The 24,070-nt window shown below is 38.5% G+C and overlaps 1 protein-coding gene across 6 annotated transcripts in view; it reads right to left on the bottom strand.

The window, feature by feature from the left end:
* LOC101157225 (A disintegrin and metalloproteinase with thrombospondin motifs 2) overlaps positions 1-24,070 on the bottom strand; it is a 144,887-nt gene that overhangs the window by 53,916 nt on the left and 66,901 nt on the right. For all 6 annotated transcript variants that reach the window (XM_078954253.1, XM_023959231.2, XM_023959232.2 and 3 more), the window contains exon 3: positions 22,123-22,300. In XM_078954253.1, coding sequence (XP_078810379.1) covers positions 22,123-22,300 — 178 coding nt within the window. The remainder of the gene's footprint in view (positions 1-22,122; positions 22,301-24,070) is intronic.

Genomic DNA, 24,070 nt, shown 5'->3' with positions numbered 1-24,070 from the left:
GGAAGAATGCTCAAAAATTCCTGTAAACACACTCCTCAACCTGGTGGACAGTCTTCCCAGAAGAGTTGAAGCTGTAATCACTGTAAAAGGTGGACTGACATCATATTTAACTGAATAATGAATATGGGTTAAGAATGAGATGGAACTTCAATTCACATGTGAGTCAAGGCAGGTGAGTGAATACTTTTGGTTATATAGGGTATCACCTGCACACACCATGAATGCAGCATTTGCGCGCATGACAATGGCATGTTCCATTTTCATGACATCACTTAAAAGCCTCAAAGGAACTGCAAGACAAACCTTAAGATTGAGTCGCGCTTCTCTACCACCCTCCATGGGCCCAGAAACCCCCAAAACCATGGCTAGCTGGATTTCCTCTTTTTGAAGGTTATTTACATGACATCAAAGTTTTTGCACTGAGCAGCTGTAATTGATCTTTTGATTTTGTTTTTTACTCGTATAATTGTTGGTTTTTTAGAAAATAAAGTATTTTAATTGCGTTTTATGGTCCAAAAAATATGATAGTAGATATTTTTCTCAGTTTCTCTCCAATTCAAATAAGATAGGAAACAAAATGCACACCAATGCATACCTCAAAAAGAAAAAAAAGATCATGTGCCAAAAACAAGTTCTGCTAACTGTCAAGCTTTGCTTCTTAAACATCTTGCAGAGGTCAGTATACTAATTCCAAATACCACAACTTTCTGAGTCATGTCGCTCTATGATTCCTTTTTAAAAGTCTCCAGAGGAAAAATAATCTTTTTTTTTCTTATGAACTCACCTGCATCTTAAATAAAAAATAAAATAAAAAATACGGTATATATAAAGCGTCACAACTGGTAAAGGTTGGAAAAACAATCAAGTCAGCTTCGCAAATTTCCCAGCACAACTGTCACCATATACCTGCCATGTTGAAGGCAGCAAACAGGTGTTAGTCTAAGGGGGATCTGTAATTCACTGGGAAAAACTGTGTAACCAGCAAGGTCCTAGCCCACACTACAAAAAGTCAAAGTATCAGTGGTATTTCAGGAGTTTGATTGCTCCTCTCTGCAACTCCATGGTTAGGAAGAGTCTCCTAAGAAGATGCCTAAATGTAATAGTTTTGTTCAGATCCTGCACACATTTCAAACATGTAGAAAACTGCTGTCTGTTCTGTCATATGCAAACTAAACACCACAGCACCTGCTGCAGGTAAGTAAACTTTCTTAGTTTAGAGAGATGGACATTTCCGGTTTCTAGCCACTCATGTTAAGACCCACCACTGTGACCGTGTGCAGAGAGTGAGCCTTCAGAGCACGCATGGCCGCTGGGCTTGTGAAACAGAAGACGTGTTTTACGCATACAGAAGTTACAACACACAAATAATTAAATTAATATTAGAAAGAAATAGCAAACAGGCAACATTAGGTGTATGGATATCTACACAAAGAAACAAAATAAAGAAATAAATAAAGGCAGTTTTTGATTAGCTCACAGATACATAATCAACTATAATGCGGCATGTCATTTTTTACACAAACATTTCTCATGTTCTAGTACTCATGTACTTCGCCTTATAAATGCACACACTCATGCTGGAGCCTAAGCAAGAAGATTTCTCTTTGCATTTGTTGAGATCAAGCAGTTCTCGACAGATCAGACTTTAAAAATGTGGACGTGCCGGGTCGAACTCTGACGGGTGACCTATCAGGAGGAAGTGTGGTTAATTAAAACAGATGCTGGAGGGGGTTGATCATTAAAAAGTTCCAATTCCCACTGTACAGCCAATGCAGTACACTTTAAATCAAACTTTAAACTAGGTCTGTGGTGCAACATGAGCTTGTAAACAGAGGACTGGTCCCTGAATGACAGAATTATTGTCTCTAAGTGCTCTTGGACACACTTCTAAGATTTAGTTTATTAGCTTTTTTTTTTTATTATTTTGGAGTTAGAAATCACTTCACCAACACAAATAGATGCTCTTTACATTTACAAACATTTGGATATTTGCCGTTTTTCGTAAGTACGTATTATTAAATGTTCATTTTCCCAACTGTTTGACTCTAAAACTGGGCACACTGGCCTCCTTATTTTGCAGATCAGATAGCATCCATCAATTCAGTCAAGGAAAGGCTTTGGAATTAAGCTTTGTTCACACTGCCGTTGGCAACATGCGTTCAAGCGGACACAACCAATGAAAACTCTATGAAAATGCGCATCTCAAGCTTCCACGTTCACATTTTTAAGGCCCTTTTTGGGCTCTACCTACAAAATGGATGGTTATTAATGCGCATTGCAGGTTAAACCAAATTGAATTTTGACCAATCAGAGACTTGGATTTGGAAGTAACGTTTCGAAGGCATCCTTTTTAATGCATTGATAATGGAGGAGAAATTTCTAATTGCGGTTTGTACCTGGCTGGAATTATGACACATTCTAGAACCGTGGAAGAAAAAAGCCTCGAGCAAGATTCTTGAGGTTTTCACCACTTTGAATTTTCACACCAAGCCTCCTCCATTTGTCGGTGGCAGACATGCGCTAGCATCAGGTACTGACAGTTCATGGGCTAAACTGCATTCAAGAATGTGTGTTTGACGTGTACCTGAACGCGCATCACTCACGGTCAACGTCGCCAACAGAAAGGGACACCTAATGAAAGATTTAAGTTTATTGGTATTTGGAAATCATATTTAGGGGAAAACACCATCAACCTAAGAGTCCATGATGTTTTTCTATTAATAAAAACTGCATTTTTAATGCTGTGTAAGTTTGTCATAGGAGCATGTACTATGGAGGACTAGACACAGAGCAAATAGTTGCAATTCCCAACAGTGTTCATTTAGACACTGACCGCACACACACACTCCCTCACACACATAGGATCCAATCCTGTCCAATGCAATGTAATGAGATATCTGCCGCTTCCTATTCGAGCCTCTTCATCCTCCGCAGAGCAGAAACAACCGATGGGGATGTGAGCAGAGGGAAGGACAGGAACTTAAGGACAGGGAGGGATATCAGATTCCTCTTCTTCCGTCTTTCCTCTCTTCTCCGTTTAAGGAAGTAATGTCTCTCCACAGCACCCCATTATAATTAAGTGGGTCTGACTTTGCTTTGCCTTATAGTGCTTCTCCATGTGGGCACACAGACGCACAAACAGACAGCACATACTCTCATGGTAGTGGCCTTAGTGACACTGTTTAAATATGAATGACCTCATTCTCTCTCATTAATAATAGTTGCATTGCTGATAAGTCTGTGATTGCTGTGATGTGTTGTGGTGGAGGGGGCATACAAATTAGACTCTGCAGAATGATATGCCAGTGTGAATACGAAGGGTTAATATACGTGTCTGATAAACTGCACATTAACAGCTGTTTCCATTCAACTGGTGGCGATTGAATGTGTTTGTCATAAGTGAATGTCCCATTTTCATATTATTATGGGAGTGAAATTTCAGAGACTTATTAAGATCTCCAAAGCACAACTAGGACCTGTGGGTTACAAGTTAACTATGGATTGTGGTGTGCGATGGAGAATGTAGAAAGTAAGTCCAAGCCCTGGGTAGTTACAACTGTTGTCTGCAGGTTTCATGGTAAATTTTCAGCTCATCTAGATAATCGTGAGCTGACATTGAGGAAATGTATTCAAGTAAAGGACAAACAATAAAGGACAAAAAATAATTTCTTTCTTGCTGTTTTACTATTCTGTGTGGCTCGCAATGCAGCAACATGCCCGACTGAGGCCAAAAGTAAGGTTTGGTGCTTAAAAACCCACTCCGATCATCTCAACACGTTCCTAGTGGTCTTTTAATTATGAGTACGCCCTTTTTAGACAAAATCGAAAAACCTGTGTCACTCGTGAAGAGCAATATTGGAGCAATTCAGCTGTATAGTTTTGAGGCAGATTCCAGTTCAGACGACAAAAAGAAAGACTTGGAAGTTTTATTTGTCTAGTGGATGCATCAGAATGGAGTGGAGCAGGGAGCTTGTAGCGTGCTGGTTTGTGTTCTACATCACACCTAAAAGCTTTTCCCAACAGCATTTTTTGCTGTTCCTGATTCACAGCGATTTGATTAAAGAAATACTCAGAAATGCAAAAATGTTTAGATCTATGTCCTCCCTCCTCCTTGTTAAAAACACCAAAAACATGTTTTTTATTGTAGTGATCACTAAACCTATACAGCTACAGTATATAGCATTCATTTAAGGGGCTCCTTAAGACAGTCAAAAACATCACGAGGAAAAAATACTTTTGGAGATAAAGAATAAAAAATTAAAAATAAAATGTGATCTCAAACATGTACCGGTATATGCCTAATGTAAAAAAAAAAAAACAACAACACATTTACCGGTACTTGCACACACACCTTTTGGGAGCAACCAGAGATCATGCTTTAATATCATTATCCAGAAGGTTGTAATGAAGAAGTTTGCATCCACATGCTAAGAATATCTCCGCATAGTATAAAAAAAGTGAAAGAGAGGAAGCAGGTAGAAAGAGAAGTGTGACAGGGCAAGCTGTGTGTCCTTTAGTAGTGATGAGTCAGGGAAAAAAAAGAGGAGCACACTAACACACATCGAGCCATAACAAGGAACTGTGTGGCCACAAACCTCCAATAAGCTAAAGGCAAATAAACATAGGTTGTAGGGGGTTAATTGATTAGGTGATTATATAAAAAGATAGCTGCTCTTTGCATTTCCCATAAACACTGCAAATGTATATAGATCCGGCCCACATATGCATGTGTTTTAGTTGTTAACAACCTTACCAAAATTCCCATTGTTCCTGATGAATTACAAAGAAGTTTGTTGAGACAGGTGAAGACTTCGAGGAAGTAAGAACTATAAAACCAGAGAAGGTAATCAGTTTTGCTGTCTGAGCCTGCTTTTCAGATTGCAGAGAAGCAGTCTTTCTTATTTTAGTAATCACTCACTCAAACATAGTTATCCAGATAAATTTGAAAAAAGCAGCACAGGTTTTTATCACACTGCGTTTATACATGCTTTCAAGTATCTTTCTTGTTTTATTTCAATCACCCATTCTCACCATCAAAATCCACCCGAAGCCAAGATTCTTTATGTCTGACTGCCATTACCTGAAATGTGGGCCTACTGATGGAAATCATCTTATTAGGGCTATGCTAATGCCCTCTGTGGACACCGTGCCTGCCCTTATTTTAATTGGCTGCCTCTATTAATATTTAATATATTTGAATACCGAACATCACCTTTGCCTTTGCTCACTCTGACCCTGCAGCGGTAGCTCAGGGCGTCACACTGGAGATTGATGAAGATCAGGAAAAAAACATTGGTTGTGATGCACCACAGGATTTCACTGGATTCTGTTCTGCGTGAAACATCAGAAGTATGTCTGGTAAAATGTCTGGGTGAAACTGAGGCATGCTTAAAAATGTCTGCATGCTTTGAGGCCATAATGAAAATACATATATTAAAACATAACATGCATGAAGTAATGGCTTAAAAATGATTAATTGTTTTGCATTTTCAGCTAAATAAACATGACTTTTGTTGCTGTTGCAAATCATTATACATTTTAAAATGGTTTAAAAGGTAAAACAAAACACCTTTTTCAGATTTGTTCTAAACTCAGGGAGATCACTACTTTTTTAGAAGACTAATAGAGAGGGAAAGTGAAACATCATAAATAATCGGACAATCTACAACTTTTAGGGGCGAAGAAAAAATCATTGAAATTGTCTTTTTTTCTAAATAACCAGATTTTCTTTTTACTTTGAACTGGCAATATAAAAAATGTCAAAGTAATTCACAAACAGGAAATCAAATTTTTTCATACCTTCAAAGTAAAAACATAGTATTACTGGTAGAAGCATTGGTTTATCTTTACATAATGTTGGAACCTGAACAGATTAAAGAAAACTGTTAATCTTGGTGGATAGGAGCTCTGCACGACTACTGTCCTCAAATTTTAATCCCACTAGAAAAACAGTAGACAAAGAATGAGTAAAAGTGGGGACTTTGCCTTTATTCTTTTAGCATTTTATTGCTAACACCAACCTATATACTCTCACGTTTTCTATTTTCCATACCGATTGCGATTGTCTCTGACTTGGTGGCGCTGTTACTCTTATTGCTTTCGTTGGCTGTTGTAAAGCCCTGCTGTTTATTCGACAGAACAACAAGTAAAGTGTTTACCAACCTTTTTAGCTAATCAGTAAGCATTTAGCAATGTAACCCCATAAAACCCACTACATTAAAAAATTGTCAGAAAAAAAGAAAAGTAATCAAATTTTTAAAAAATCCTTTGATAAAACCTAAAAAACATTGCAACATCATTTTTAATGAGATATAGCTAGTGCCATGCTGTAATTATTTACTGCCTCAAATTTTTTACAAATTTAACATTTTTTATTACAGCAAGTTGTTGTTTAAAATGTGAATAACAATAGGTAAGTTATTCGCACTATAAACTATTGACCAAATTATACACGATAGACCAAGTTATATACAATTAATTTTTAAGGAGTTTGATCATGCTAATGAGATAGGGGTCTCAGATATCAAATATGATTCAAATGGTTATGAAGGGTTAATGATATGATTCTTTCCCATTAAGAATGACCAGATTTTACAAAAAAAGAAAGAGTAACAGAAAGTGTAACACATGTAATGAAACCCTATCAACAGTGTTGGGGTAATGAATTATAATGTAATTATTTACTGTAATTTAATTACTTTTGTGAGTAAATGGAGTAACGTAACAAATTACAGTTCAATTTTCTGTAAATAAATTGCAATTACTAGACTACATAAGTGCTCATTACTTCATTAATCCCAACTGCATGCAGTAAAACCATAGGTGACTGACTAATCAAACATACGTTTCTGACATTGTCACTTGGTTAAATGAAACAAAATGGATACTAATAAAAAGAACAGTTACTGACACATGCATGGTAATGAAGAGTTGGAGATTGGTCAAAGACAGGAAATATGGACATGGGTCCATTTGTAGAGGCATTTGGCAACTGGAGATATTTAAATTGTTTCCAATTTGTTGAAAACAAAGGCAAAACATTTCAGTTAAGTGCAAGTTTTGTCCTGAAGAGGAAATGCTTTCCATTGCCTTTGTGTCAATGAGCAACCTGTCTATATACAATGTAGATTACTGTAAAATGTACATGATTGCCCTTATACAACCTCTATGTTTTTATTTTAAGGATTTTACTAAAGGATCTTGTTTGTCCTAGCTTTATTCCCTTGAGAGTGTTTATGAGTGGAAAAAAATTTAAGTAAAGAGTAGTGAATTACTTTTTAAATTGAGGAATGAGTAAAGTAATTTAATTACAATTTCATCCAATAATTAAAGTAAAGTAATCAATTACTCTTCAACAGTAATTTACCTATCACTGACTGCCAGTGGTCAGACTGGACTCCATTAGCCACTGTTGACTCAAAGATTTGCAAAAGAACAATTCCACTTGAATATGGGCTTTATACTGTCAAAAGCATTCAACAGAAATGTTCATGCACAGTGCTTTAGCTGTACAGTGGGTATGTTGCTCAGCCAGGAATGCACAGCTATACACGTACGCGCTCAGAAGCACACAGGCCCTTCAGCCCTGAGGCCACCTCGAGGACAGAACACATGAGGAAGCAGGAAGAAGGAAAGGTGCAGTGACTGGAATAAATCCAGAAGGCTGACATGAAGGAGAAACAAGCCGATATAATTTCATCCGGCTTTGCTCATAAATGTTCTGCCATCATTTAGTTTGGTCACTGGTGGGTCTAAGATCCTGTTTTAGTTATGCTAGTTTTATTGAGAATTTATAGTAATTGGTAAACACTGAAGCTCTATTCCGCCCTTTATTTTTTTTAAGCTTAGACATTAAAAAAAAATGGAGGTCTATTCTTAAGTTCAAAAGCCGAGTTTTGTCAGTGGATATCACTCATTATACCATGGTCCGGGTGAATACTCTATTCTGATTGGCTGCTGGGTGTGCGTTAAAAAGTGATATACCAAGGATAAGCGCACGGTGAAAAAAGAAGTTCCGGTCATCTAGCTTAAATGTTTTGTATCACTGCGCTGGCTTCTTTGAAAAAACCTTTTACTTCATCATTTGGACAAACACAAGCGGTAAGAGGTAACCTTTCTCTCTGAACTGATGCTTTATTCAACCTATCAGAAAGATCAGCATATATATATCACTTTATATTGCCGAATCTTGACTGTAGCGGCGGTGCGGTGCCGCTTTTTGTGAGAAAAGCGATCCAAATCGGAAAAAAAAACAAGAATTAAGGACTAAAAACTGGTTACTATTTATTTCTTTTGTAAGTGACCATGGTCTAAGCAGGTTAATGGCCTTCGAAGTGTGCATTATTACTTTTTAACGCACTTTGCGGAAGCAACCGCTTCAACCTCCGCTTCACGTCGGACGGTTCAGGCTTCCACGGCGTGCGTTAAAAAGTGATAATGCACACTTCATCTGCCACTAACCCTTACCTATAAGCCTTAAATGTAAATAACAAAGCCATTAAAGTGTCATTCCCATTAATGTACTTAATGTTAAAACTACATAAAATGGAGAACTCAGAGTCAATCTCTTTTTAATCTTTGTAATGTGTTGACCTAAAAGAAAAAATGTTCCATTTTTTAGGAACAACTATTAATTATAACAACAATGATTGTGATTGTGGAGGGCATCAATGGAGGATCTATGGTCTTGTAGATGACAACCAGGTATGTCCTCATCCGTTGTCTTTTTTTTTTTTTTACCAAGATCTGATTCTGAGCCATTGGATTTTGCTTATTTGCCAACGCCAAGTCCAGATACAACACCTTTGTAACACATTAAAAATGAACAAATGCAAAATAAACAGATCTAGGTTGTCCCCTTTTTTATTCACATTTTTTATCATTAAACACCGAAATACTGCATTTCTCCTTGAGGTAGTTAACTATTAGTTAGAAATAAATTTGATCTGAATGAAAACAGCAGCCAAACTTAAAACATCCAGGAGGCATCAAAACAAATAAGCAAATACAAGTTCAACTCTGCTAAAAAGTAAAGCCTTAGTCACATGCAAAATAAATTGTGACAAATAGAAAACCTAAAACACAACTAAATATCAGGGTAAAGACAAGGTTTTGTGGCCCTCCTTTGGTGTTTGTGTTTGAATGTGTGTGCATAAGCATGTTCTGCAGATGGCCCAGCAACACACTGTAAGCTGCCTGACCACACCTCTTGCACCTTTGGTTGAGGTTTCCTTTACTTCACTTCAGTCCTGGGGGGCCTTAAAATAGCTGACAACACCCAGCTCCAGTGGCAGCTCATTTATAGACAAAGAACCTTGCATCCAGCAAGACCTTTCTGGGTTGGCTTTTTAAAAATTGAGCATTGGCCCCCTTCAAAATTCTAACAGTGAGTGAGCCTTGTTGGGCAATGTTTACTACACTCTTCAGGGACCCCCACCTTTCTTGGGCGTCCTCTTCATAAGCTGAGGTGGGCAGCCCCTATCTTGCCTGGGGTTGGGGAGGGGGGAGGGCCGGAATTCGCGGGTGTTGGTGGGCTGCTCGTCTGAGGCTAGGGGGGCTCCCCGGGGTGAGGTCTTGTGCTGGGCCCCCTGGCACAGTGAAGGGCTATCCTTCTGGCTGGGCTGGGGTCTGCACTCTTTGTGCTCCTGTGCCTCCCTGCTGTCTGGCATTGGAGGCCCCTGCGGCAGACCTGGTAGCCCTGGTGTCTAGCTGGATTGCCTGGTGGGCGGATTTCCTCTATCTGTTATAACGTGCCGGGGTTTAGCCGGATTGCGACACAAAACAGCAAAACTTCCAGTGTCATTACATATTGTTCTTTCTCTTTTTAAAAAATAGAACACGGAGACATTGTAAAAATCATCTGGATCTTATACCTTCAGTTCTGAAATTATATCAAGATGCAAAAGTGGTAAAAACCCAAAGCTGGGTGTGTAAGCTCCTCATTGGTCCTTATAGGCATAAATGATGAAATGGGATTTTACCATCTTAACATATTCATTTGATAGTTTTTTGGGGAAAATATCACCAATTCAAGTACTGACTGGAAAATTCAAAATTCAATGAAATTCCTGTTAGAAAAACTCTAAGTTGGCAAGAAAGGGGCACTGAAATCAGGTAGGATTCTGTAGTCTGAAGTTTGTGCACAAATATGTGCGTATGTAAATCGTGGCAGCTTCTGTGACCTTTCACACCCATCTGTCGTTGATTGCAATTTTGACTGCTGGCGTCTCAATCAGCTGGCAAAACACAGCACAGACAACACTTTCTCTCTTGCTCTCTTCCTCTGTGGCAAACATAGCGCATGTTGACGGGTTAGCTGTGCGCCACAACAAGCATGTGATGGCCACAGAAAAACACACAGTGTTCCCTGATAAACGAGATGGTTTGTTCTCTTCCTCAGGCATGAGCCAATCAGCCTCGAGGACACAAATCTCTCCCAACTGGCGGTGAAGGCCACCGGTCACTATTTATTGGCAATCTCAGTCCTAACTACCCAGACAGGGAGAGCCACACGATTTCCACAGGCAGACATCACCACCGCGTCTGCCTCTGTGTGTGTTTTTCATGTGCTGAGCAGGAAATGTGATGGCAAGCAGATAATAAATTACATCCCACAAGCATAATGAAATGACACACAAAAAGAAGTGCGAGATACACCCAGGAATCTCCTCATTTTAAGACTGCGTGGGTGTGGTTTTATGATGAGGATACTAAGGGCTCAAGCATTAAAGCCAGAGAACCTCCTAAAATTCACCAGAACCCTAACTCAAAAATTACCCCTTGAAATCTGGATAAATTACTTGGACTTTGCTCTCTGATTAGATGGTAATCCATATGTTTTTCAGGTTTGAAAGAAATTTTTTTTGGTGCTTTATTTGTCTTTTTGAGTTTACTGTACCTCCTGAGTAAGAAAATTATTTTAGGATGTTTTATGGTTTTTTTTGTGTTTTTCTTTTCAATTTGATTATGTAATTCGAGAAACAACAGCAACAACAAAAAAATCCCACTGCATGTACAAATATTTAATTATCAACTTTTAAAACAAAAAATTTTGACTATCCAGAAAACACCTCTTTGTGTACACTGTGTTCACCCTAACCCTTTAAACCAAGTGTCCTGCATGTTTTTTGGGACATTCCTGCCCCACCTACTACTTTCCTGATTCAGGTGTTGTTGGCCAGTGGGAACAAGCAGGAGGTAAATATCCCTGGCTAAGCAGGTTGCAGACTCCAATTTGGGAGGAAAAAAGCTCCAGTCTCCTCTGAGAGACTATCTTTCTCTGCAAAAATAATTACAGAGCCACAAAACTGAAAAAACAAACTGTGATTTTTGAAAAGGTGCTAATTTTTGTAAAATAACATTGTTTTCAACGTGTTCAGCTGTTATGTTGATAAATTTACAAATAAGAGGAATCAAATTAAATGAAATTGCATCCTTGTGCATAATTCTTTTAAGTTTATGTAACATTAAAAAGTTGAGATGACAGCAGGAACAATTGATTGTTAAACTACATTTACACTGACCTCTCAAACGGAGGGTCAAGCGACCGCTTCCATTGAAAAGTCTATGTAGAAGCATGTAAACAAGTGTTGCGGGCTTCCATATTCAAAACTCTTGCCTATATATTCAAAACTACGCAATTTTCTACAACCTTTTTCGGGCTTTACGTACAAAACGTGGCCATCAATTCCGCATTAAAAGTTAAACCAGGTTGAACTTTGACCAATCAGGGCCTCGTATGTGGTAGTGATGTATGGATGCTGTCATTTTTAAGTCGCGGAAGGGCCAGTCATTTGAAAACTGATCATGAAAAAGAAATTAAGAATTGTGGTTTGTGCCCGCCAGAATTATGATTCAATTACAAGACTTTCATATTTTGAAATGGATCTGTGAAAGAAAAAGTCTGAAGCAAGATTCACGAGAGTGTTAACACCCCGGGCTAAAGGCATGTTCAAGAATGCGTGCTTAGCGTGTTTACGTAGCTTTAAGGGCCAATTCTTTGGTTCTATGTCTTTTAAATAGTTAGGCTTGGAATTCTGTATATGTTTTAAAAATATATATATATATATCTATATACATACACACATTTTTTAAAAGTAGATGAAAACAAACTATCCAAAATTTATTTTAGTCCTATTTAAGCACAATAAACACTTTTTAATTACCATTTTTGAAACACTTCTCATTTGTTGTCAAAGCTTCTTACATTTTTCCTTGTTTTCCACCTCTACAGGCATGATAGTACTCTCCAAAGAAACAGCGTGGAGACAGGAAGACCAGAGATGAAGAAAGGAATGCAGACACTTGAAAAGAAAAGTTAGCAACAGTGTATGGGAGGAGAATGAAGAGAAAACACACACACAGATGATCGCAAGCCAGGAAACCGGGGTTTAACAGCTTGATCAGAAATCCTTTCAGAAATCTCCAAGAGTTATGAGCAGTGAAAGCCTGGAGAAAGAGAGGGATCACAGAGCTAATATTGGTTATATGCCAAAGAAGAGAACTAAGTTTTCTCTGGCATCAGCATATCTGTTACAGAGGACTATCTATCTCCCTCTCGTTGCTACAGGATGACACATATGGCAGCAGGGGAAGAATCTGCACATAAGCTCTCCAGTGAAGGCCTGCCAGCACTCTCTGTAATTGTCTCAGCGTGATTGTGACCACAGCAGCAAAGACACATTGCAAGTGCCTAATTCTTCCAGTTTTTACTTTCTACTAACAGTTCAAACCTGAGGCTCAATTAGGCCATCAAATACAGCAAAGGAAACTCTTTTCCAGCACTTCAAAGGCCCCTTGATCAGGATTTGTTTTAATTTTAGAGCCATTTTGAAATTGATTTCCTAATTTATTCAAATTTAGCAGAAACTAATCAAAATAAGCTCAAACCTCTGTCTGAGCAGACGAAGCAGACAAATAGATTTTTTGAAGTTTTTTTTTTTTTTTATGTTGAGTTAATGCCATTAGGTTTTTTTTTTTTTTTTTTTTTTTTTACTGAATTGCCCTAGTTTTATTTCTCTGCTTCACTAAACAGCCAATTTCCCTTTAATTTGATCTGAATCTCATCCTTATGTAACAACATAAATCAGCCAGTTTAAAGGGGACTAAATGATTCTGACTGGAACCAAATTCCCAAATAGATTTTCTATATAAATCCCTGGAAAAGCAATTTGATGCGTCAACCATTCTTAACCTGCGCCGTTTTTCACAGCTGTGAACATGCGTGCCTCTGTCCTGTGTTACTGCCTTTGTTGAATAAAGAGCCACAGAGCTGTGTTTTATTAAATTAAAGTCCCAAGAGGGCACAGCAGCAAATTAACTGCAGCCTAACAAACTCCTACCGCCACACATCACTCCACTAATCAGACAGCGGCAACGAGGCGCGCACTCGCACAATAAAGTAACGCTCTGACGCGCAAGTGGGGAGCAGAGTTTTTTTTAAATCACATCATGCTGTGTGATTATTAAACAAAAGTTGATTTGTCTATGAAGTATAGCCACATCAGCTTCAATTGAAATTTGCACTGAAATTTGATAAAAACTTGACTATTCTATTAAAATGACAAGGTTTTAATTCATATTATTCATTTTCAGTGTTACTGACTTAATGAAAATGTGAATGGACTGATGAGGAGGTTTGTCTCACTTGTTGGATGAATCATATTTCATAAAATATGTCATCTTTGAAAATGGACTGCATTTATTTGAAGTGATTTTGACATTATTAGCAACAGAAATGACAGGTAATTTTTTTCAGTATATTTGTATGCAGGATGCAGACTTCTGACTTCAAACTGCCATCAAAAACTCTGTGCCACATGTAAAAAAAAATGGTGAGCAGTAACGCAGCCATCCAGCCATACAGTTTTGGGCCAGATTCCAACCTCCATGGATCTGGACGCCTGCAAATGGATGCATCAGAATGGGGAAGAGAAAGAAGCTTGTGTAGGTTTTATGTCACCTACAAGGTTATCCAACAGCATCTGCTCCTCATTTACAACGATTTGATTACATACAAACTCAGAAATGCAATTTTAAGCTTAATTTTCTTTATATGTATATGCCCTCCCTAATGAGAAATAAATGCCACCAGAACATTTAAAAAATACCAAAAAAGACATTTTCATCAGCATGAGTTTTTAACTCAGAATTCAAAAATAAGTTTTGTTGCAGAAGCACATCATGGAAGCTTATTTAGCATTGGCTGTCTCTGCTGCACTTCTCTGAGGAGTGCCAGATTTAACACAGAGCGTGTGTGTGTGTGTGTGTGTGTGCGTGAGTGTGAATGTGTTTATGTGTCGAGTGTGTTTGCAGCACTGTGACAGTAGTGGGAGGATGGAAGTCACACGGCATCTCATCTTCCTTGAGTTTCTGTCCCTTGGGTTGGCTTATTGCATAACCGATCTGAAGATGGAGCACCGACCACTTTTTTGGGGAGGCGGGGTGATACACTGCATAACTGATGATCACATCAGCTTTCACACATAAAAAACTTGTTTCTCAATCATAAATGATCATATGAGAATAACTGATTTCAAGGTGACATGACCACAATGGTATGAAAGCAGCATTGCATTGTTTTTTAACAGCTACTATTGTGTGATAAATTTTAAACGTGAGAAATGTCATTACAACACTAGTCCCATTCTATTTTTCCTGACCACCACTTAACTTCAAATGTAAAATTTCCTACTCCGATCATCTTTTCGTCTATCTCTTGAGGGGTTCCCAGTGGTCTTTTAATTAACTGTCCTTTTTTGGGACACAGTTTCTGCAGAGCAGCAGTAGTTCATTAGAATGTCACCTAAAAATTGTGGGCAGATTGTTGGTGGAGAGTGAGCCCCCCTGTACTTCCTATTATCCATCTCTCTACATGGGTTAGGTAGGGTTTTGAGGGGCTAGCTTACTGCTCCTCAAAACCCCAACCAAACATTACAGCCGCAACAAAAATGGGGAGCAATATTAGAGCTATCGTACATTTTTGAGCCATTCCAGCTCAGACGAGAATAACAAAGCTTGTGGCCTGCTGTTGTAGGTTCTACGTCACACCCACAAGTTTTTCCAACAACATTTGTTTGTCTGCTTCTGATTCAGATAGATTTGTATAAAACAATACTGAGAAATGCAATTTTAAGCTTTATTTTCTTTATAAATGTCCTCCATCAGGAGAAAAATGCCACAAGAACATGTTAAAAACACCAAACACACAAGTTTCATCAGAGTGGGTCTGATATACAATAGGTTGAAACTAAATATATTTAAGTATTTATTTAAATTTTTTGTACTTTTCTTTAAAAGAGGTGAATGCACATTATATAGACCAATGCCGTGATAACTGTATTCTAAACTTTTGAAAAATACATGCTTCAACCTTAATCAGTTTACTTTTTCTTCACTATACATCATCTTACCCTGGATGGAAGCTACCTGTGGTGCACAAATTGTAGGATAGATATTCGGACATTTTTTGCCCTAATATTTGCAGGGGGTGTTCTCTTCCCTTTAAGAAAAAAATGGATTTAAATAAAGGATGTAAAGCAGAAGTACTGTCTGCCTGCCTGCATTAAAGGCTCATTTCTGACAGGTTTTCAGACTTGTGAGTTTGTGATCACAGGTGTGCTTGCTTACTTTTCCTGGATTTTTTTAGATTAAAGTGTTGGCATTTTATTTAAAGAACAATGTACTTTTTAAAAATTTTGAATTTGAAGAACAGTGGGTTTTATTTTTTTCAATTAGCAAAGAAGATAAAAAAATATATATAGTGATGTTGTCTGTTAACACTCCCATCATCTTTTGATCTGTTTTAAAACCATTTCCAGTTCCCTTTTAAAGATGATTGTGCCAAAACAAAAAAACCTGTGTTGTTTTTTTGGACATAGTTTCTGCAGAGCTGCAGGAGTTTCACCCCTGAGTAGTGGGCTGGACCATTGACATGGACACCTTTCACCATTTTCCATGATTCCATTGTTTACACTCTCTCACTAGCTTGCAGCCCCTCACAACCCGGACCTAACATTACCGGTGCAACAAAATTGGTGAGAAATATTGAAGCTCTCCAGCTGTACAGGAATGCAAATTTCTGAGTATTTCTTTAGAAAATACAGCAAAATACAGCTGAGAGGGGCTAAATGTGGTCTTTAAAAGGATTGAAACATCAAGAGTCAGGCTCTGGAAATATGAAAGTCATATTGGAGGCAGCACAAAGGTGCTAATCTTGTCAGAGCACCATGATCACCATGATTATAGTGACACCCTCTCAATCATCTTGGCTGTAATAACACAACACTCCTTCATCCTTTAGGGCTTTCCTTTTACTTCAACTCCTCCTGCTCTGTCCGCATACACATATGCAAATATATGAGTCAGCATGGAGTCGGTGGCTGTAGAGTGGAGAGGAGGGCGGCCACATCGTGTTATTTTCCCTGCGGACCTGTTCAGTTAAAGGCAGGTCTGTGGCATGCTGACTGACAGCTCAGTGGAAGGCCTGCTGAGCATTTACAAGAAGGTGAGGAGTCCCACAAGCCGAAAGGGGGAATATGCGCAGACGGACATGCACCTGAACACCAGCAGACACACTAACGCTGTCGAGTCAGCTGTGAGTTAAACACACAAGAAATAAAAGCCTTTTCGACACACAGGGAAACACACACAAAGTGCTGCACAGTAATAAAAACAGTCGCGCTCTCCAGGGATGGAGCTAGCGGCCACAAAGAGGGAGAGCGGAAACAGCTGGCTGCTGAAATACTTCCCCTCCTAACACTGTAATTTCCTCCCAAAGGCACACCTGGGCTTTTCTCACATATGTGTTTTTGCATTTTATGAATCTGCACAGCGCAAAAATGTAAAGCTAACACAACCCCCCCCCCAGTTTCAGTTTGTTCTCTTGTTTTACTAGTGTTTGTGTGTTTATGCAGAATTGCACGCAGATTATTCACAGAGGATCCCCAGAGCACAGTGCAACACCCATCTACTTACATGGAATTACAAGTCATTTTATCATGAGACACCCGCTGTTGCACAACGCCAGCTGCAGTAATAATGCTGCCTTGATTCAGTCTCATCAGACAAATGGCCAAAATAGTATAGTGCATCTTTTCAGTTGAAGGAGACCAAGATAAACACAACTCAAAAACATAGTTCTAACCCAATCTGCTGTTTAGACAGAAATAAAATCACTGACAAGGAACAAAAAAGACATTTGATAAAATCTGTTAAAATTGAGCAGGAAAAGCAAAAAAAAAAAAAAAAAAAGTTCTCTTATGGATGCACAGCCTGTCATTTGCTGCAGACATCCTGTAATTGTCCAAAAGAACTGCAGCCAAAAGCTTGAAACTGTGATAAAGCAATATTTGTTGAAAAATAAAAATAAAAATATCAGATTTCATTGTTAAGAACAGCATTTGCAAAAGATGAAGATGATCCAGTTTACAATAAATTAATCCATAATGATAAAAAGTCTTATTTGGCTTAGAGGCACAATGAACTGTTTTCGTTAAAGGACAAAACAAACTTAGCATGCTACTGCTTGTCAAAATGTCAGGTAAAAAGTAGGTATTTCCTAGGTGGAGAACCAGGGTTTGTTTCCCAGGGGGCACATTGAGGTTAATCCCAGTGTGGGACCTTAGGCAAGACCTTTCACACTAATGCCTAACTACAGTATGGATCCACAAGGGGTCTCTGGGTCTTCCTGTGCCGATCCCCATCCTGGTCGACATACAGGGTTGTCCCAGGAAGGGCATCCGGCATAAAAATCTGTGCCAAACCAAATGTGCAGGTCAGTGCAAGCTGATTCACCGTGGCGACCCTTGAGCGGATGTGCCAAAAGGTGAACAACATTCAAAGGTATCAAGAGCAAATCAAAGACACAAATCAAAGACAACTAAGACTCCTTGTTAAGCATTGAATGTGAGTCTGTGAGGGAGTTGTGTTAAGGGTACCTGTGTTGCAGAGTAGTTGACCTCTTGTCACTTGTTGAGATCCCTTTCTACCCCCCACCCCCATCAATGGAAGTGTCTTTGAACCCCACACTGCTCCTAGAGCCTGGTTAGCACCTTGCATGGCTGCCATTGCAGTATGACTTTGTGTTTGTGTAAATGGAGTGTGACTCTGAACGTGACTTGGTCTTGAAAAGCACTTTGGTGAACCTTGTTCTGTTTAAAGTGCTTTATAAATAAAGTTGAGTTGAGTTGAGTTGAAAAACGCTACATACCGGCAATTAAACTCCATTTGCCATTTATGATCCTATGCCTGACTTGCAGAGGTTGGTGGGGGAAGATGCTAAACAGCAGAGACTTTTTAGCGCTGGCCTTTCAAAGACCCTGTCTGACTTCCTGTTGGCGGAGTTTAATTGTGTTGTTTTGAAATGCAGCAAAAATCCAAAAGGACAAAGTAACTTTATAAAACAAGAGTTTGAATTAGACAAAACAACCTAACACAATGGACAACAATCAGAAAATAGAAAGAAAATCGCAAAACAAATGCTAGAAGCTTAGATCTTGCATCGTGGTTGTGGTGCTCCGCCCTGTTACTTCCCAACCAACTAATTGCAGTCTTTTTGGCCAAACTATTGTGGAACTTTCACTTTGCACAAACAATATGTATCTGACAATTATCTACAAAAACAAGTAGGCTGCTAACCACGGCACATTTTTGTGTGCTAGCCTGTCTGCAAAATGAAGCTCAATGCAACAAAACCAGCAACCAATAACATCAGTCTGAAAAACCCAAATGAGTATTTATGCCACAGGAACTATAACAGGCTGTCTGATGTCTAAGTGCCATGGACTGGATTGCATGCATGTAAATTTGGAAGCACATGAACGTGAAGTCCCACGGGAAACAGGAATTCTACTTTCAGTGTCTGGAAGAAGATGACAACACGTGTGGGAGGAAATTAAGTGACCTTAAGATTAAGTGACCTTACCGACCCCACCTAAACAGACAGATTATGAAATCAATAGCATTAGTAAACAGTAGGTCTAAAAGCACAAATAAAATGTGATTAAAGGAAATTGTGGAGGTTTTGTGGGAGGCAGATGAAATGGCCGACCTCCTGCCCTGGTAAAAAGAATGGCAATCTGTCATTTTCAATCAGCCAAGCGATTAATTGACGAATATGCCGCATTAATAATACAGCTTGCTCTCCATTTTGGACATTGATTCACACTTTCTCGGCGTATGGTGGAAGAAACCAATCAATCCGGCTCCCTTCATCCCTTTTTTTTCCCCCTTTCTTCCTCAGCTCCTGCATTACATCGCTAAATATAGCTTCCTTCCCTCTGTCTTTAGCCGCACAATGAGTCCTGCATTTAATAAAGGACTGCAAATTCAACAAGTCGGATATAGAAAATCTCCAGAAATGATTGACTGAATTTAAAAACAAACACTTTATCAGCTTAATGCATCAGTAAGGAGAGATGATTTAAAAGTTGGGGGGAAAAGTGATGTAAATATTTGGGGTTTAGAGTTTAAAAGTGAAGAGTCATGAAGAGTCAAACTGAGTCAGTGAGGCTGAGATGTTGCAAAGATTTAAGGTTACAACTTGAAGGTAAATGCATTGTTTACATAATGTCATGTTTTAGAATAGCACAGAAACAAAAAAGTGATAAGTGAAATAAGAGAGCGATCTGCGCCTCAAATGCTACTGGGAGCAGCACATGCCTGCTTTTCTTGTCTGTCTGTCTGTCTGCTTAGCCTTGAAAATCCCAGCACTCAGAGCCAGACGACCACAGAACTCATGCCCACGCCATCCATGGACACGCACACACAAACACACAAAAAGGCCTGTTCTTTTCCTACGCTATTGATCTGCACCCCACTCTTCATTAGAAGGAAGGATTCAAAGGCAGCAAGGAGCAGCGAGATGCATTGAGAGTGTGTGTGTGTCTTTGTGTCTGTGCAAAAGCAGCATGTTTGTGTTCAGAAAGTGGAAATGCCTGATCAAGGAAGTTGTGTAAGCTCTGTGGGTTTACATCGTGTATAAGCGCGCTTCCGTTAAGTTTTTTTTTTTTTTCTTCGCATGTGCTCACGCTGTATAGTCCCTGTGTCTGTGTGAGGATGTACTGCCAGGTATCAGTAACAGTGGGAGCAGTACTCTGTTACTCTAATGCATTCTGTTCACACCGGGTGTTCCTATGGAAACTCTCTGTATATTATTAGACATTCTCAAATCAACTGCTCAGAATAGGAAGACATAGATCTCATCTATTGCAGTCCATATATTATTAAGAGTTTCAATCCGTGCCGGTGATGAGGTCTGCTAAGGGCTTTACACGAGCTTGACCGGCATTCAAAAAAAACTTTACTCGTTGTTTTTCTAAGCTCCAAAGTCCATTATCGTAAAGTGGGTGTTGTCTGATTTTGCAGTTTTGTCAAATTTGGGGTTTTTAATATATTTATAAACAGACAGCTTTGCTTGAAGACCTGATCCTTAAACAGATCAAAAATCAAAGCCAATTCGATCTTCGTCGTCCTACTCTCTGTCACTAAATGTAATCTTTACAGTTTGATTACTTGTTTAAAGTCCTATTTCATAATATTAATTTTGATATTGCAAAAGTGGTCTTTTAACTATGGTTTTGACGTTTTTAGCCAAAAGCAAAAACTTGTGTCATTTTTCTCGAACATAGTTGTTAGTTGCATAGTAGTTTATTAGAAATGTACCCTTGAGTTGTGAGCAGGAACGTTGATGCTATAGCTTACAGCCCCTCACAACCCCAATCTAATAATACCAGAGCAAAAAAAGGGCAAGCAATAGTGGAACTATCTAGCCGAACAGTTTTGAGCCAGATGCCAGTTCAGATGAGAATATCAATGATGTACATGGATTTGTCTATGAGGGGATGCAGAAGAGTGAAGGGGAGCAGGGAGCTTGTGGTCCACCGATTGTAGATTTTACGAGAGATTTTTCAAACGACATTTTTTTCATCTGCTCCTCATTCAGTCAGTCAGCATGCCTTAACAATTTAAATAAAGAAAAACTGAGAAATGCAGTTTTAATCTCACTTTTCTTTAAACATATCCTCCATAATGAGGAAAATGCTTCAACAACATGTTAAAAACTAGAGCGGATCTCTAAACAAACAGGCTTTCCTTGAGTACTGGTTGTTTTTAACTGATCATATATCAAAAACAATTTGATGTCCATTGCCTCACTACCTGATACTAAATTGATATCCTCACAATTTAAATACTGTTTTGTCTTTCTATATTATTCACCTGCAAAGGTGTGTGTTGGTTTTATGCTTGCAGATGAAAAAGGCACCTTAATGCAAAATAGTTAGTGAAGGTTTTGTATTTGTTTGTTTGTTTCATCAGTTGTGGTCAGAAGTCACTTGTGCTTCGTCTCTGTTGTTCAGTCCCACTAAATTATCTAAATTCTAAATGAATTGAATGCATACGAAATAGAACTTAAAAGACTTCAAAAAATACAAGGTTTCTGTAATAAAGAACAAATCAAGCCAGCAAAAGGAAACAGAGATGAAAATGCAAATGTGCAATAAAAATACTCCATTGGTTGAGTTGTCGCAGCCAGACACATGACATTCAGTCTACTCTAATACACATTTTATTTCCAACAAAACAGTAAGGCTGACGTGTTTTTTTTTCTCTCTAAAGTTTTTTCTCTCAAATTAGTTATTTTTGTAATAAAAAAAAAAAGCTTGTAGGAAAAATGAAGCCGATACCAATGACTCTGAGTGCCAGATGTCGATTTTTAATGTGACTGTAGGAGTATGTTATTCTGCTCGAGATGCTGTGGGTGTGAACTAACTATGTTAGTCTCCATATTTCTCCATATGTCACATAATTTTTATTTTCTCCTGGAAATTAGAGCAATGATACAGGGATGCACTTGAAAATGCGCAGGTGTGAGTTATTCTTGACATCAGTTACATTCTGAAGTTCAGTTAAATAGAATGTGGTCAAGGTTGCGATAGCATAATTAAATGAGAGAAATGTCTGTGGGTAATGTTGACTCAAGGAGAAATTCTTTTCAAGGTTATGCAATTTTGTGTTTTTAGCATAAATCAAGTGCGTCAAAGTGTCTACGTGACGGATGGATGAAGAAAAAGAATGCTTCAAAGAAGGATGTATCGAGCTGCAGGACAGGAAACGCACACCAACCTCTAGCGTGGAAGCCCTCTGCTGCACTGCTGATGGGGGGTTTCTTAACAGCTGAGGAGCGATAGACGATGTGCACCCGGCCTCCTCCTGCTTCTTCCTCCTCCTTTTCTACCACCCCATCTCCCCTGTCTAGTGGCTCGATAAAAAACTCCTCTTGCTCTGTCCTGATCACGCCAGCCTGAAAGAAAAATATTAATTGGACAGAATAAATATTTATAGGTGAACTTTGACATCGGTGTAACAAGGGTTAGTCCTTCACATGTCATGTGCGCCTCCCCACAGTGGCCCTGAAGTGCAAATCACACTAACAAATCACTCAATGCAGTAACATGTTGAAGATCACAATTTAAAAAAAGCGAAACAAACAAAGGAACAATTTTAACAATTTTAGAAATCAGAACAAAACTCCCGAAACCAAAACACAATTTTAAAAATAAAAATAGAAATCGAAATAAAAATGATAAATTTCAGAAAACAAAAAAATGCAGAAATCAAAATGAAATGTTAAAATAACGAAACACAAGAAACCTTAAAAGGTAGGTAGGTACTATGGGACATCGCTAATTGGATGATGACATTTCATTTTTGATATTTACATTTTTTCAAAAGCGTCTTCAATGTCCACAATAAAACTTTTAATATTACACACAGCATATCCAGTATTGCTTTATGCCAAATAACTTTAAGTAGAATGATGGTCAAACGTCATCATCCAATCACCGATGTCCCACAGTACCTGCCTTTTCCGGTTTTCTTATTGTATTTAGTTTTTTAACTCTTCATTTTGATTTCTTGAAATTACTTTTGTTTTCGATTCATTTTTTTTTTTGAATTGTGTTTTGGTTTTATAGAATTTTGTTTTGATTTCTAAAATGTTGTGTTGTTGTTTTTGTATTGGCGGTTACGCTTTTTATAAATGTCATCGTGATGTATTGCGTTGAGTAATTATTATTGTGATTTGTACTACGGGACTTCCCCTGTTTTATTTTTTACCCTTGGTGGTTTGGGGACATGCTGGGTGAAAACCAAAAGAAGGCAAATCAATGACCCCCCCCCCCTACATCCCAGAGGCTTCACAGAGGTTCAGAGTGACACCTGGCATCTAAAATAGCCGGCGCACGAGCAGGAGATGAGATTGTCCCACTCCAATCCTCAGCTAACACATCCTGTCAGGTAATTTCCCATGTCCGCTTTTGACACTCACTTTCACAACACGCATTAGCAGTGCACAGATGCAAACTCACAGGAAGTGCGTTAGACAGGAGGGTTGGGAGGGAGGGAATGACGAAGAGCAAAGGAGTGAGAATACAGAACAAATGTGCAAAAAAAAGGAGTTACACACATATACATGGGGAAAACAAGCACTGGGAAATTTGCCCGTCACTCTCTCTTATTCCATCTGTCTGTTTAAGACAACTGGTAATTACCAAGGCAACACACTGTTGTAGAGGAAAGCCATGAGGGAGATCACGCAACGGATTGAGAGGTAGATAGGACCAAAAATAAGAGTAATATGGACACATTCAACACTTGCTTTTCTCCTGCTCCCATTGCTATGAACAGGAAAGGGAGACATAAAAAGCAAATTCAAGAAATTAAAGTAAGAGAAAGACAGAAAGAAGCAGCAAGTATGGCTGAAAAATAAGCATTGTGAAAAGGCCTATATCATGCAAAATCATCCTTTTTGAGCTTTAAAGTGTATTTTAATAGTAACACTCTTCTTCAAAAAATACACCTCAAATTACGTAATAGCATAATAAAAAATGTGACGTTTTACATTTTAATTGTAACACTTGTTTTCTGAAATTTTAAACTTGCGTCTACATTCCAAGTTAAAACTCCTGTCTTGTTTTTTGTTGTCGCTGTTGTGTTGTCTGCAGTAACTTCCATGCATTTCACAATAAAATGAAGTACAGTACAGCTAAACCACTTCACTGCTTAATGTATG

This window comes from Oryzias latipes, chromosome 10 (assembly GCF_053564925.1).
Source record: "Oryzias latipes strain Hd-rR chromosome 10, Olatipes_Hd-rR_3.1".
Lineage (NCBI taxonomy): Eukaryota > Metazoa > Chordata > Actinopteri > Beloniformes > Adrianichthyidae > Oryzias > Oryzias latipes.
The sequence above is the reverse complement of the archived record's forward strand: the minus strand, read 5'-3'. Positions and strand labels throughout refer to the sequence as shown.